Genomic DNA, 14,424 nt, shown 5'->3' on the forward strand with positions numbered 1-14,424 from the left:
GTTCCAATATATATATATATATATATATATATATATATATATATATATATATATATAAAACCAGTTCTCAAAACCTATAAAATTATATAACATCTATAAGGAACACCTATGCACTATACAGAACAACTTGAGACCACCAAGGCCAGAGGCCAGCAGCCTTTGATTTCTGTGAAGTGTATGTGGATGGTGCTGCCAGTGATGGCACTGGATGTCAGCTTGTTTCCATTTTTTGTTAATAAAATGTGAAAATACTTAAATGAAATAATCTTACTTTTAATTGCAACTCACTTTGATTCCATGTAAAACTAACCTTATTAGTCTGTATAAAACAGAAAGTATATATGTGCTCAGGTGTAATTAAAATCACGGCCACTAGATGGTGCTGTTCACACTGTAATAGGAAGATGTAAGTGTCTCCTAACAGTCTGACATGTACCTTACTGAGCTATATTGTGACAGTCAGGTAGTTGTGCTAATACACCGGCCTAAGCTGAGATACCCGCAGACTGTCATCTATCATTGTCATCTATTATCATGATCTATCTAGCTATTCGCTGATTAAAATCCTAGACCGTTCCTGCATCTAATTTCCCTCCATATAGAAGTGTCATCAGAATAGTGGCCTATGACCCATAGCACAACCCGGGTGAAGCATGTCTGGAGCCAGGTGTCCTCCCAATCCGAGGTAGCTGACTTACTCTGTCTGTGGGTGTCGTTCCCTATCAATCACATGTTGATCCACCGATACCAAGGACCAAGTGTCCATATATTGGCTGGAATAAAATTATTATTATTTTACCTCCTCATCTAATGAGGGGGGGCACCATCTTTTAGGGAAGGATAGCTGCTCTGAAAGTAAATGGCACCAGATGAGGACAATTTACCCACAAACATTTTCAGGGCAGCTAAAACTTTGGAGTCAACCCCCCCCCCCCCCTCCCCCCTTACCCCACCGAGCGACATTTACTTACCAACTACAGGCGGAGCGGAAAGCGTCAGATGAGGCTCTGGAGGATCCATTAATGCTGAAATCACTGCTAGAGAACAGGATCATGTCTTGGAGTTCTTGTCTGGACCAGGCCACCGCCCTGGAAAAGCAAATTCACCGCTGGAGCCACAGGATCAGGGCTTGGCGTGCTTGTCTGGACCAGGCCGCCACCCTGGGAAAGCAAATTCACCGCTGGAGCCACAGGATGAGGGCTTGGCGTGTTTTTCTGGACCAGGCCGCCACCCTGGAGAAGAGGGGCCCCGCCCCCTCCAGTCAGTGAGCACTGTGTAACCAGACTCCTCGGACCCACTCAAAAAGCCGCTCGATAACGATTAGGGGTGCCACAACGAGGATCTGGAACGCTCAAGCAATCCCGGAATCCCTAGAATGGAGTGAGGAGTAACGTAGAATAATACCAGGCCGAAACGCGGCAACAACAGTGCCACGAACCCTGGGAGGAACATAAAAAGTGGGACCTGTGTCTGCAAATATGGGACAGTAACCAGCATCACAATATGGTCCATTCACCTCAGGATACTGAGGGGGACCAGTATAGCCTATAGAGGATGAGCCCTCACTAGAGATCACCACCACCTCACCAGTGGGCTGAATGGTGATTGGGGGGAGGGAGGCTGTATGGTGATGGGGGGGGGGAGGCTGTATGGTGATGAGGGGGTCAGAACAGCTAATACGTGAGGTGCAGCCTCATGAGCAGCAGCTGCAGGGGGGGCATAAAATGTTTCTGAGGAAAATAAGAGGGAGGGGGATGGGGTGGAGGGCACATGGGACAGGGAGAAAATAGCAGGTACTGTGCATCTCTGGGCAACATCGAATTACTTACTATTAGGTGCACTGGAAATTAAGTGCCAGCATGGGGCCCAGCTGCTCTGAGGGGGCAGATACACAGAGCAGACATCCAAACTCCAACCAGGGAACCACTGAGTATTACCAGAGGGGGACTGAGCTCAGACAGCAAGTGTCCTCACCAGCCCTCACCCTCTGCCTGGTCACACCTATAGTGTTACCAGCAGCTTCACATCAGCACAAGTGCCATGGATTCTCCACACAAACCGGCTGCAGGTCAGTCCTGTGGAGACTGAGGGCAGGAAGAGGAAGTTCAGGTTCCTAAAGGCAGAGGGAGGGGTTAGAGCAAGGAGGGAATCAGCCTATTGGCCACAGAGCTCATAGGAAACATACAGAAGCTGTGTCTGAGAGGGGTGTGGGGAGGAGTTACAGCCTCACAGTAACTGTTAACCCTTTCCTGGCAGCTGCTAACGATCAGGTTTTAGGAGGAAATAGAGGAGAGTGCATGTGCAGTCAGTATGCACCCTCCATATCCAGTCAGGTGCCTTCCAGACTTATGTTAAATCCTGGCAGTTTAAAGGGGAACTCCAGGTAGAGGTTAAAAAAAAATGAAACTTCTGCAGAAGCATAACACATTACTTGCCTGTCTATCCCAGTTTTGAAACTACCATATATCCATTTGTTTGGGGTTTTTTTTGCTCTGTTTCTGTACTTCCTGGTTTAGCATTTCCCAGAATGCAATGCTTTCCCTCATGTGACCATCACAGCCCCCGCCGATTACAATCAATAAAATTAGTGCTGCACCTGCTTCTGGCTGGTCTGAGATGGTAAATCACTCAGGGGATTGGGTTATCCAGCCAAGCCTCCTGTGAGATCACGCCCTGCCACCTGTCTGCATCATGAGCAAACACACATAATGTGAGATAGAGGCATTTAAGATTTGTCTCCTAAGGGGGGATAGCAGAAGGAGCAGGAGACAATGTGAATTGGCACAGAGACCATTTTTTTTCACTTCCTGGATTTCTATCAGCTACCAGTGTGGCAGAACCGTACAGAGAAAATTAATACATTGTATAAACACATCTATATAACTTTTAATGTTCTTTTAATAGAAAACAAGTTTTTCTTATCAGGAGTTCCCCTTTAACTTTCCAAATGCCACAATCAGTAGCAAGCGCTGCAGGGGTCGGTGTGGGGTTGGGGAGTAGGGATGGTCTGAACCTGTTTCGATTCGGGTTCGTACGAACCCGAACTCTCTGCAATGATTCCAGCTGTCTGCTCGCTCCGTGGAGAGGGTGGATACAGCTAGAGGACCTCCTGGAAAACTGGGATACAGCCATAGCCATAGGCTGTATCCCAGTTTTCCAGGCGGTCCTCCTGCTGTATCCACCCGCTGCACGGAGCGGGCAGACAGCGGGAATCTGATGCCGAGCGTTCGGGTTCATACGAACCCAAACCTCGGAAGATTCGGACTGTCCCTAGTGGGGAGTACAGACTGACGCTGGCACCCCCTACAACACAATCACAGTTACCTCTGCAGGCTTTCCTGCCTGCCATGGTAAATCTGTTTGTAAAGCTTTCCTGAGGTAGACTGTGAAAGTGCCAATTGCACGAATTAGTGCAATAGCATTGCATTGATCAGTATAAATATTCCCTGGGGCTCTCCAATAGTATATAACAAAAAAAAAACCAATGGGGAAAAAAAATATAAATTTTTTGAAAGTATGAAAAAGTCGCTTCCCTAATTGTTCAAATTTTTCACATTTTAAGGGGAAAAAATGGTAACTCCGCATGCATCATTTGCTGAACTTAAAATAAAATGTTACTTAATACCGAATGCCAGAACTGCTTATTTTTTTAATCATGTTATTTATCAGATAAAACTTATGTTTGGGGTCGATGGAACTTTTAAGTCCCATCTACCCTAAACGTCAGAGTTCAACAGTTCAAACCCCTTTTTGTTTATTTAGTTTACTTTTTTATTTAGTATATTTCCATTTTTTTTTAAGTTCATTTAAATATAACAAAAAAAAATTGGATATCACTGTAAACATACTGACATGCAAAATAAAGATAACCTTTTAGTGAATGGCGTAAAAATTAAGAAATGCTGATTTTTTTTTTCAGCCAAAAGATGTGCCACAAAAATAATATAGTTAAACTGTCATGTTTTTTTTTATTGCAGAAATCAGTAGTATAAGCGATTTTAAGAAACTCTGTAATAGGTTTTATCAGCCAAAAAAGCCACTTTCTGTACTCGAGGAGCAATCTCCCAGGAGCAGGAAGAGGTGACATGAAGGTCAGCTGTTTGGAGACTCTCTGAGCACCTAAAACGCTAAATTCAGGTGTCAGAAAGGTCAGTGCTTATCTATGAACTTACTGAGAGAAGATTGCAGGGTGTTGTGCTTTGCAGAAATCCTCCGTGCTCAGTCACTCCTAACAGCCCCTCCCCTCTCCATAGCCACATAATGGATACATAAATCCTGCTTCATTTGATGTGAGGGGGGAGGCTGGGAGATTGCTTTTTCACTACAGAAGGAAACTTTTTTAGTACATAAACCTATTACAGAGTTTCTTAAAATCGCTTGTACTGTTGATATTTAATGTTTTAAAAAAAAATGACCCTGAAATGACAGTTACGCTTTAAGGTATTTGGTGTTTTATTTGTTTGTTTTTTTTTTGCTTTCATTTTCTAGGCTGTTATGGAATTCATCCAAATTTAGTTAAGGAAAACTGGATCTGCTCACGATGTGCAGCTTGTGCTTGGAATGCTGTAAGTACTGCTCTTACTAGTTGGTAAAACCTAATTTCTCTACCAGAGCCAAAAGCCCCCACCCCACCCGCCCATTGATACAATTCCCCAGCTGTATGTACATCACCACCATTTTTCATTATTTATCTGCATTCCATGTCAAAGTTCAATCTCTCACTCCCAATTCAGCCCAAGGCTGGCCTCTTTTTTTTTTTTTTTTGGGAATTCTTATTGCTACTTCAATTCTGTGGCTAGGTGGCCACACACCTTCAATAATTGACAGCCAAACAATCGTCCAGCTGTCCATTATCTCTCCTGTCCTCCCCATATACAAGAACGTTCAGCACAGCACAGCCAACCATTCATGTGCTCCCTATTCGGTTTAAACCCACAACCAGACAGCTCTTGCTGTGGCTTATCTTTTCCAGAACATCTCCCAGATTCTGCAACAAAAGTATAAGGCCTCTTTCACGAGTCCAGTGTTTTTCAAGGAACGTGATCTTGTCCGCGCTGTGAAAAACACTGGACGTCTGTTGATTGCGTCTTCTTGGATGCGCTGGTGTTGTTCGGGGGTTGACAGGAGCGGGGAGAGGTAGGAGCAGGGAAAGGAGCTGGGGGAGATGGGAGTGTGTGACAGGAGCAAGGATATTGGGAGTGGGTGACAGGAGCGGGGAGAGGCATCTGTGCCACGTTCTGCACTATGACCTGTACTATTTTTACGTGGCAAGGATCACAGCACAGATGGTATAAATGCACATTTAGCATTTAAAGAAGCAGTTCACTTTTTTTTTCCGCAAGTTACATATCGTTGTAATTGTAATAACTTGAGAAACGTGCATAACGAGTCAGTCTTATCCTAGGGTAAACAGCGTAAACACGAAACCTCCCCAAATAAAAGAAAAGCATGTTTTTTTGTTTTTTTTTTATTTCACCGCACATTTAATTTTTGTCTGGTTTTGCAGCATACTTTATGCAAAAATTAAGCCATTAAGTCATTGCAAAGTACAATTAGTGTTGCAAAAAATAAGGGCTTATGTGGGCCTCTAGGCGGAAAAATGCAAGTGCTATGGCCTTTTAAGCACAAGGAGGGAAAAAACAAAAACACAAAAATTGAAATTGACTGTCCTTTAGGGGTTAAAATTGTGGTCGCAGATCTGTGACCATGGACAATTTTACGGACAATTTTTATGTGTGAATAAGGCCTAAGGTGTATGGGAATCAATAGTAGACTGTATTTTGATTGGCAGATAAAGGAAAGAGGGCATCACACAGGGATATTGAAGTAGTCTTTTCTCATGATGTTTTCCACATCTGTTAAAGATTGTCGTTTTCTTAATTTAATTTTCTTGTCTGCAGAATTGCAGCTTGTGTAATCTTCGAGGAGGTGCTCTGAAGTCGACAACAGACAAAAGGTGGGTTTAGATTCTCAGGTAATGATCCATGGCATTCCAACCTCTAGTTCACCAATAAATGCTTTGTCTTTTTTCTATAAATTATTTCAGATGGGTGCACATTGTCTGTGCTATTGCAGTTCCAGAAGCTCGATTTGTAAATTTGATTGAGCGCTACCCAGTGGACATCAGTACCATTCCAGAACAAAGGTGGAGACTGGTGAGTTAAATAATACCTTTCATTTTTTAAATATTTTTATGAACCTGCATGGTTTTGTTACATTAATCCTTCAGAGTGGTGATGAGGTAAGTTTATGGTGCGTTTATACAGGCAGATTTATGTAAAAGATTCTGGAAGCCAAAGCCAGGAATGGATTTGAAAAGAGAAGTAATCTCAGTCTTTCCTTTCTGACCCATTCCCTGTTTATAGTCTGTTCCTGGTTTTGGCTTCAAAGTTCTGTCATATAAATCTGTCCGTGTAAACGCACCATGATGGTGCGTTTACACAGATTTATATGACAGAACTTTGAAGCCAAAACCAGGAACAGACTATAAACAGGGATCAGGTTATAAAGGAAAGACTGCGATCTATCCTCTTTTCAAATCCATTCCTGGTTTTGGCTTCCAAAATCTGTCAGATAAATCTTTCTGTGTAAACGCACCATTAGTTCTCTCACTGTTGTTATTCAGCCCCCTTCAGCTGTTTCTTATTCTCTCCATTTTAAAGGGAATCTGTCAGCTCCCGGGCCCCACCTAATGCTAAGTTTACACGAGGCGATTATTGGCCCGATGGTACGATTTCGAAGTAACAATTTTTTTTTAATAACGATCAGCGTTTAGATGGAACGATATATCGTACAGAAAATTCGTTTTGCGATCGCTTAAGCCTACCTCACACATAGGTAAAATCAGTGAAGACTGTTTACACGGAACGATTGGCGAATTTTTTGCGAACAACGATTTAAGAACATGTTAAGAGATCAAAATGAACGATTTATCGATCGTTCGCCGCGTTTACACGTACGATTATCGTTCGAATTAGATGGTTATCGCGAAAATTCGCCTGATAATTGTTCTGTGTGAACGTAGCATTATGGTGCGTTTACACAGACAGATTTATCTGACAGATTTTTGAAGCCAAAGCCAGGAACAGACTATACACAGGGTGCAGGTCATAAAGGAAAGACTGAGATTCCCTGTCTTTTTAAGTCCATTCCTGACTTTGGCTTCCAAAATTGGTCAGATAAATCTGCCTGTGTAAACGCACCATAATGGTGCGTTTACACAGAAAGATTATCTGACAGATTATCTGCCAAAGATTTGAAGCCAAAACCAGGAACAGACTATAAACAGAGATCAGGTCATAAAGTAAAGCCTGAGATTTCTCCTCTTTTCAAATCCACTCCTGGCTTTGGCTTCAAATCTTTGGCAGATAATCTGTCAGATAATCTTTCTGTGTAAACACACCATTATGCTAAGTTTACACGAGGTGACTATTGGCCCGATCGTACGATTAACGATTTCGAAGTAACAATTTTTTTTTATAACGATCAGCGTTTAGACGGTACGATATATCGTACGGAAAAATCTTTCTGCGATCGTGCGCCCGCAGCCCCCTGCGCCGCCCCAATCGGCACCCCCGCCACTTCGATCGCCACCCCCGCCGCGCCGATCGCTACCCCCGCCGCCGCTTCGATCTAATCACCCCCCTCCCCCCCGCCGTTTGAAATTCCCAGCTCATCTCTTCAGCCAATCAATGCAAGGCAGCACTGATTGGCTGAAGGGGAGCCGTTGGAAATTCCCGGCTCCCCTCTTCAGCCAATAAGTGCTGCCGTGCATTGATTGAGAGATGAGCCGGGAATTTCAAACGGCTCCCCTTCAGCCACTCAGTGTTGAAGAGGAGCACTGATTGGCTGAAGAGGAGCCGTTTGAAATTCCCGGCTCATCTCTTCAGCCAATCAGTGCGCTGAAGAGGGGAGCCGGGGATGTCCGAAGACCTGCTGTGCGGAGCAGGTAACGAATGTTCTTGGCCGCGGCGGTGGGGGCGATCGGAGCGTCGGCGCGCGCGGGGGGGGGGGGGGGGGCGGCGGGTGGTGATTGGAGCGGAGGCGGTGGCGATCGGAGCGGCGGTGGGGGTGGCGATCGAGGCGGCGGTGGGGGTGGCGATCGAGCCGGCGCAGGGGGCTGCGGATGAGCAGGGGGCCGGGCGGCCGGACTATCGCGCGACGACTGTTTACACGGAACGATCGGCGAATTTCTTGTGATCGGCGAACAACGATTTATGAACATGTTAAAAGATTAAAATAAACGATTTTTCAATCGTTCGCCGCGTTTACACGTACGATTATCATTCGAATTTGATCGTTATCGCGAAAATTCGCCCAATAATCGTTTCTTGTAAACGTAGCATTAGGGTCCTTTTACACAGAAAGATTATCTGACAGATTATCTGCCAAAGATTTGAAGCCAAATCTTTGGCAGATAATTTGGCTTCAAATCTTTGGCAGATAATCTGTCAGATAATCATTCTGTGTAAAAGGGCCCTAGGGTGCTGACAGTGTGCTGTAGCTAGCAGTAGTGAGCATGGTGACTTTTGGTAATTTTCCGTGCAGTGGATTATGCACAATGTCATGTCTCCTACTGTACTGAAGAGGCAAAGAGGAGTTGTTTGTGCGACACGCCTCACCACTCCTTCCTCCTCTTCATGAGTCCTCTGTAGGTTTTGTTTGAAAGAAACACTCAGATATAGTTAAATCTCTGACCCCAAATGTGTTGGAGCTGTGGTCTAGTGGTAACTCATAGTAATACTGGGGTGACGGATCGCGCTCTTTCAATACTTGGGTGGGATTAATTCATAGTGTAAGTCTAATAGCCACCCATTTATTATTTCAGAAGAAATGAGTTTTCACAAGATTTTTGCAGATGCTTTCAGTGTATTTATTGTGCAGAAAACAGTTCAACAGACCATCAGAGAACCCGACGTTTCGGTGCCACATGCACCTTTGTCAAGGAGTCTGTTCAGTGAAAGCACAATGGAATCCGGTCGAATCCTATTAGGTAAGGATGTGTAGCTATTTCTCAGCAGTGCTGAGCCTGGCTGGCGAAATTGTATCGTGATCCAATTTCGCCAGCCAGGCTCAGCGCTGCTGAGAAATCTTGTGAAAAAATCTTGTGAAAACTCATTTCTTCTGAAATAATAAATGGGTGGCTAATAGACTAAGGGCCCTATTCCACAGTAACAATAATCGGCCCCATTTGGCCCGATTCGGACGATTATCGTTCGGTGAAATAGAGAGAACGATCAGCCGATGATGTCGTCGGCTGATCGTTCATTTAGGGCTAGACCTAAAATTACCGTTCCCCCACCGCGCATCACTACGGTTGAATAGCGGTGCGCGGCGGGCGACCGACGATTTGACAGCAGCAGCATCATACATTACCTGTCAGGTCTTCATCCCCGGGTCCCGCACTCTCTATCTTCTGAATGGCCGGTCAGCTGACGGATCGCTCAGCCAATCACAGGCCGGGACCGCCGCTGCCTGTGATTGGCTGAGTGTGGCCTGTAAGCTTACCGGCCATTCAGAAGATAGAGCGTGCGGGACCCGGGGAGGAATACAGCACGGAGAAGACCTGCAGGTAATGTATTACTGCTCCTGCAAGGGCTGCAAGGACATCAGTAACGATGTCCTTGCAGCCCTCGCTCAATGATCATCAGGCCGTGGAATAGGCCCAGTAAACGAGCGGTGATCTAGCAGATCGTAGCTCGTTTACATCGTTGATCGGGCCCTCCTCGGCACGTGGAATAGGACCCTTACACTAGTGGTAACTCAGCTGTCTAAAGACCTGCCAGCAGTTTGGTCTCTGGTTCAAATCTCCTGATTGACATGAAATAGAGCTCCTTGGTTCCCCCCCATTATTGTATCATTATTAAGGCTATGTTTACACACAGTATTTTTGCTCAGTATTTTGCAACCAAAAATAGGAGTACATTGAAAACACAGAAACGCTATGTGCAAACACTGTTGAAATTGAGTGAATGGCAGCGACTTAATGGCAAATAATTACTGATATTTTAAAACAACGGCATATACTTGCCATTGAATGACGGCCATCCGCTCAATTTTATCAGTGTTTCTTTAGCCTTTCTATGTTTTAAATCAACTCCAGGTTTTGTTTGCAAAATACTGAGCAAAAATACTGTGTGTGAACATAGCCTTAACATTGGTACAACAATGAGGAAAAAAATATAAAAAATAAAGACCTATACTTCATTTCCATCAGGGAATTTGAACCAGAATATTAACTGCTGGCAGGTCTGCTAGACTGTTGAGTTACCCCTAGACCACAGCTCCAACACATTTGTTCTGAGAGGTTCAACTATATCTGAGTGTTTCTTTCAGACATAAACTGCCTACAGGGCTAATCTGCAAGCAGAGACACTGGCTGACAGCTGAGCAAGCGGTAGGCGGGGCAGCATTGATTATTCATGAAGAGGAGAGAGAAGTAAGGAGTGGTGAGGTGTGCCACAAACAACTCCTTTTTGCTTCTTCATCATAGAAGGAGAAGTGAGATTGTGCATAGATCACTGCACAGAAAATTACCAAAAGTCACCATGCTCTCTAGGGGACCAGCTACAGCACACTGTCAGCACCTCAGGTAGGGCCGGGGGGTGACAGATTCCCTTTAAGGGGTGAGGCCAGAGCTGTTTTCTGGGCTGCTTGTCAGAAGTGCACATACATGGTGTTCCTTTTCCTTACTGCCATGACAAGTCAGAGCACATACACCTTTCTGCCAGCATACTAGTATTTGCACAAAGTACAACTATCTTGAGCTGTATGGAAATCCTTGATGTGCCTCTGAGGAATGTACTTTTGAGCAGGCATACTGACTCGGGTTGCATGTATAAAGCTCAGATTTGTTAGGCTTTCTCCCTCTCTCCTGCACATTCCACATGCTAAGCCACACTTCACTTCCTGTAATCTGTCCTGATATGGCTGCTACTAGGCAGAAATTTACCCAGACAACAGGCAGAGGATAGTAGAGTGGCTGTATGGGGCCCTGGTCTAATTTCTCTACAAAGTGTCTTGGCCCCCCTACCAAAATGGAGGACATATTCTTGGCTTTTTACAGCCCAAAATATCTGCTGATGCCCATGCCATGAGCTGCCTATGTAAATTAAAAGGAACCAATCAGATTGTGTCGATTTGGTTTGCTCCAGCACCTTATAGAGCTACTCTGCAGCTCACGGCACGTACCAGCCCATAGAAATCTAAACCCTAGACCCAAACCGATAAAAAATTTTGACATGTCTCTCTGGCGTCAAAAGTTTTTTGAAACGACAAGAACACTTTAACATGATAAAAAAGATACACACATTCTGCACATATATAATATACACCTACTGTACATACATCATACACACAATACAAACTGTGCACATTATATACATAAACACACTTTTTACAGATACACACTTGCATACATGCTTCCACAGTACTCCCACACACACACACTCACACACACACACACACACTCACTCTCATACATACTTTCACACATTCATTCATTCTCACACATACATACACACATTCATTCACTCTCACACATACATACACACATTCATTCACTCTCACACCTATATACACACATTCATTAACTCTCACATACACTCCCAAACATACAAATAGGCACTTACATTTCATGAGGAAGCTCCTTATATCTTCACAGCACATGCAGATCCTCTGTGCTCCTCCTTCTCACCAACACCACACTGTCCTGCCCCTCCCTCTCCTCCTCTGCACCGACACAGAGAAGAGCAGGAGCAAGTCTGTGAAAACCATGAGATGAGGGGAGAGCTGATGAGACCTCCACACAACACAGGGAGAGGGAGCAGGACCCCCAGAATGCAGCTCAGTGAAGAAGAACAGGTCTGCTAAAGTCTGTTCTTGTCACTAAGCAGTACACTCCCACATTGCACTCCCGTCAATACTGCCCTGATGGCGGCCCTGAATGAGACACCTAGTTTGTTGTTCTCAAGCAAGGATTAATTTTGGTTAATCAGATTAAAAAACTTAAGGGTAAAAAAAAAATCTTGTGCCAGAGATTTGTAATTTACTTCTATTAAAAATCTCAAGTCTTCCAGAACTTGTCAGCTGCTGTATGTCCTGCAGGAAGGGGTGTATTCTCAGCATCTCAGAGTGAGCCTCCACAGCAAATTGCCACTAGCAGAGGCTCACACAAAGGTTGCAGGCACTGTGCTGCTTTTTGAGCTCTGTGTGTGTGTGTGTGTGTGTGCGTGCGTGCTCCCTTAAGACCCCCTTCCTCTGGCTCCACTGTGCACATGGCCCAGACCGCCGTCTTCCTGCTGTTACACGTTACAGCAGTCGGACCCAAACATAAGGGAGAAGGTCTGCAGGCAGTGTAAAGATCACAGCCTGCTGCTGCCATATACATGTGCACCACTGATCCCAGCAAGCCACTGAAAGTAGTAAGTATATTTACTGTATATGTAGTGTGTAGTTTTAATGTGTCTGAATGTATGTGTATAATGGATGAATTTTGTATGTGTTACATGCTTATGTGTATAGTGTGTGTACTGGATGTTTTAGATTTGTATAATGTGCTTTCCTGGATGTGTTACTGTGTGTTTGTGTCTATATATATATACAAGTGTTTATTTCTGTTAAAGTTGATGGTTATGGATTACAGCCAAGAAAAACCCCAAAGTCAGTATTTCAGAAAATTAGATTAACCCCTAGCCGCACCAGGAACTTATTGTACGTCCTGGCAGGAGGTTACTTTCCTCACCATGAACAGTAACCGTGAGCCGCAACTAAACAGTCAGCTGATAGCTGACAGTTTAATGTAACTGCCACTGGAGCCCCAGTAGGGGTCCAGCATCGGCGATCAACGGGCATCAGTGGATCGGTAACAATCCACTGATGCTGGTGATAACAGTACTAAAACCCCCGGTCCCGGTCTCCACTTAGTTCCGGGATACGGGGGAAGCTGGGGCAGAGCTCCCTCCCCCTTCTCCCAGCTCTGCAGCCGCCTCCAACACTGCCCCCAACCCCCGTCACTGCCCCCTATATTTGTATATTGGGTATTTGTATAAACTGCAGATTCAGAGGAATACATGTTTTATTGCATTTTACTTTTTATAGCTGGTTTGGTATGAAAGAAATAGGATTTAATTGGAATGTCTGCAAAGAAAATGGAAATTTTTACTTTTCACACTTACTTTGCAGTTATTCCTGTAAAATGACTAAAGGGTTAAAAACTGTTTTAAATGTCAATTTGAATACTTCAAAGGGTGAAGAGTTCAAAATGGGGTGATTGATGGGCGCTTCTAGTATACAGGCCTTTAGAATTTGCTTCAAAACTGAACTGGTCTCTAAAAAATTTTGAGTTTAAATTTTCACAAAAATTTAGAAAATTGCTACTAAACAATTACAGCCTCTAAAATCCTAAAAAAGCATGTTCACCAAATGCTGCCAACATAAAGTAGACATGTAAGGCTAGGTTCACACTGCGTTTTCAGCATCCGTTTAATGGATCCGTTTTTTTAACGGTCAAAAAAGTAGTGTCAACAGTACTTTATTGTGTGTAAAAAAAAACGCATCCGTTTTGATCCGTTTTTTTTTTTTGTTTGTTTGTTTTTTTTATAATGGAAATCAATGGAAAAACGGATCCAAAACAGATGCACACAAATGCATCCATTTTTTGCAAAAAATGGTTCCGTTAAACGGATGCTGAAAACGCAGTGTGAACCTAGCCTTATAGATATGAATTAATCAATAATTTCTCTGGTAGAACTATCTTCCTTATTGGCAGAGACTTTCACATTTAGAGAAATTCTATTTTTTTTCAATTTTTCACCCAAAATTTTTCATCCAAAATGTTAAAGATATCGGCCCAAATTTACTGCGAACTTAAGGTTAAATATGTCACGAAAAGGATCGGTAAAAGCATTCCAAAGTTATTAATATATAAAGTTACACATGTCATATTTGAAACATTTGGCTGTGTCATAAACACCAAAACTGGCTGTGTCTCCTAAGGGTTAACCCAAAACACCTTCAGTGGCTTCCTAAGTGTTATAAAAGGTCCCTTAGTCTGGTTCAGTATGCAACACAATCATGGGGAAGACTGTTGACTTGACAGATGACAGAGTGCTGTATCAAAGCATATTAATGGAAAGTTGAGTGGAAGGAAAACATGGTAGAAAAAGGTGCACAAGCAACCGGGAGTCTTAACAGAATTGAAAAGAAAATGCCATTCAAAAATTTGGGCGAGAGTCACAAAGAGTGGACTGTTGCTTGAGTCAGTGCTTCAAAAGCCACCACATCCAGACGTCTGCAGGACATGGGCTACAAGTGTTGCATTCCATGTGTCAAGCCACTTCAGACCAATAAACAAAGCCAGAAGCGTCTTATCTGGGCCAAGGAAAAGAAGAACTGGACTGTTGATCAGTAGTCCAAGGTGCAGAT

The 14,424-nt window shown here is 43.8% G+C and overlaps 1 protein-coding gene across 3 annotated transcripts in view; it reads left to right on the plus strand.

The window, feature by feature from the left end:
• Positions 1-14,424, plus strand: part of LOC138785996 (lysine-specific demethylase 4B-like) — a 326,968-nt gene that overhangs the window by 216,954 nt on the left and 95,590 nt on the right. For all 3 annotated transcript variants that reach the window (XM_069962570.1, XM_069962569.1, XM_069962571.1), the window contains 3 exons: positions 4,489-4,565; positions 5,901-5,956; positions 6,047-6,155. In XM_069962570.1, coding sequence (XP_069818671.1) covers positions 4,489-4,565; positions 5,901-5,956; positions 6,047-6,155 — 242 coding nt within the window. The remainder of the gene's footprint in view (positions 1-4,488; positions 4,566-5,900; positions 5,957-6,046; positions 6,156-14,424) is intronic.

The sequence above is a fragment of the Dendropsophus ebraccatus genome, chromosome 3 (genome assembly GCF_027789765.1).
Source record: "Dendropsophus ebraccatus isolate aDenEbr1 chromosome 3, aDenEbr1.pat, whole genome shotgun sequence".
Lineage (NCBI taxonomy): Eukaryota > Metazoa > Chordata > Amphibia > Anura > Hylidae > Dendropsophus > Dendropsophus ebraccatus.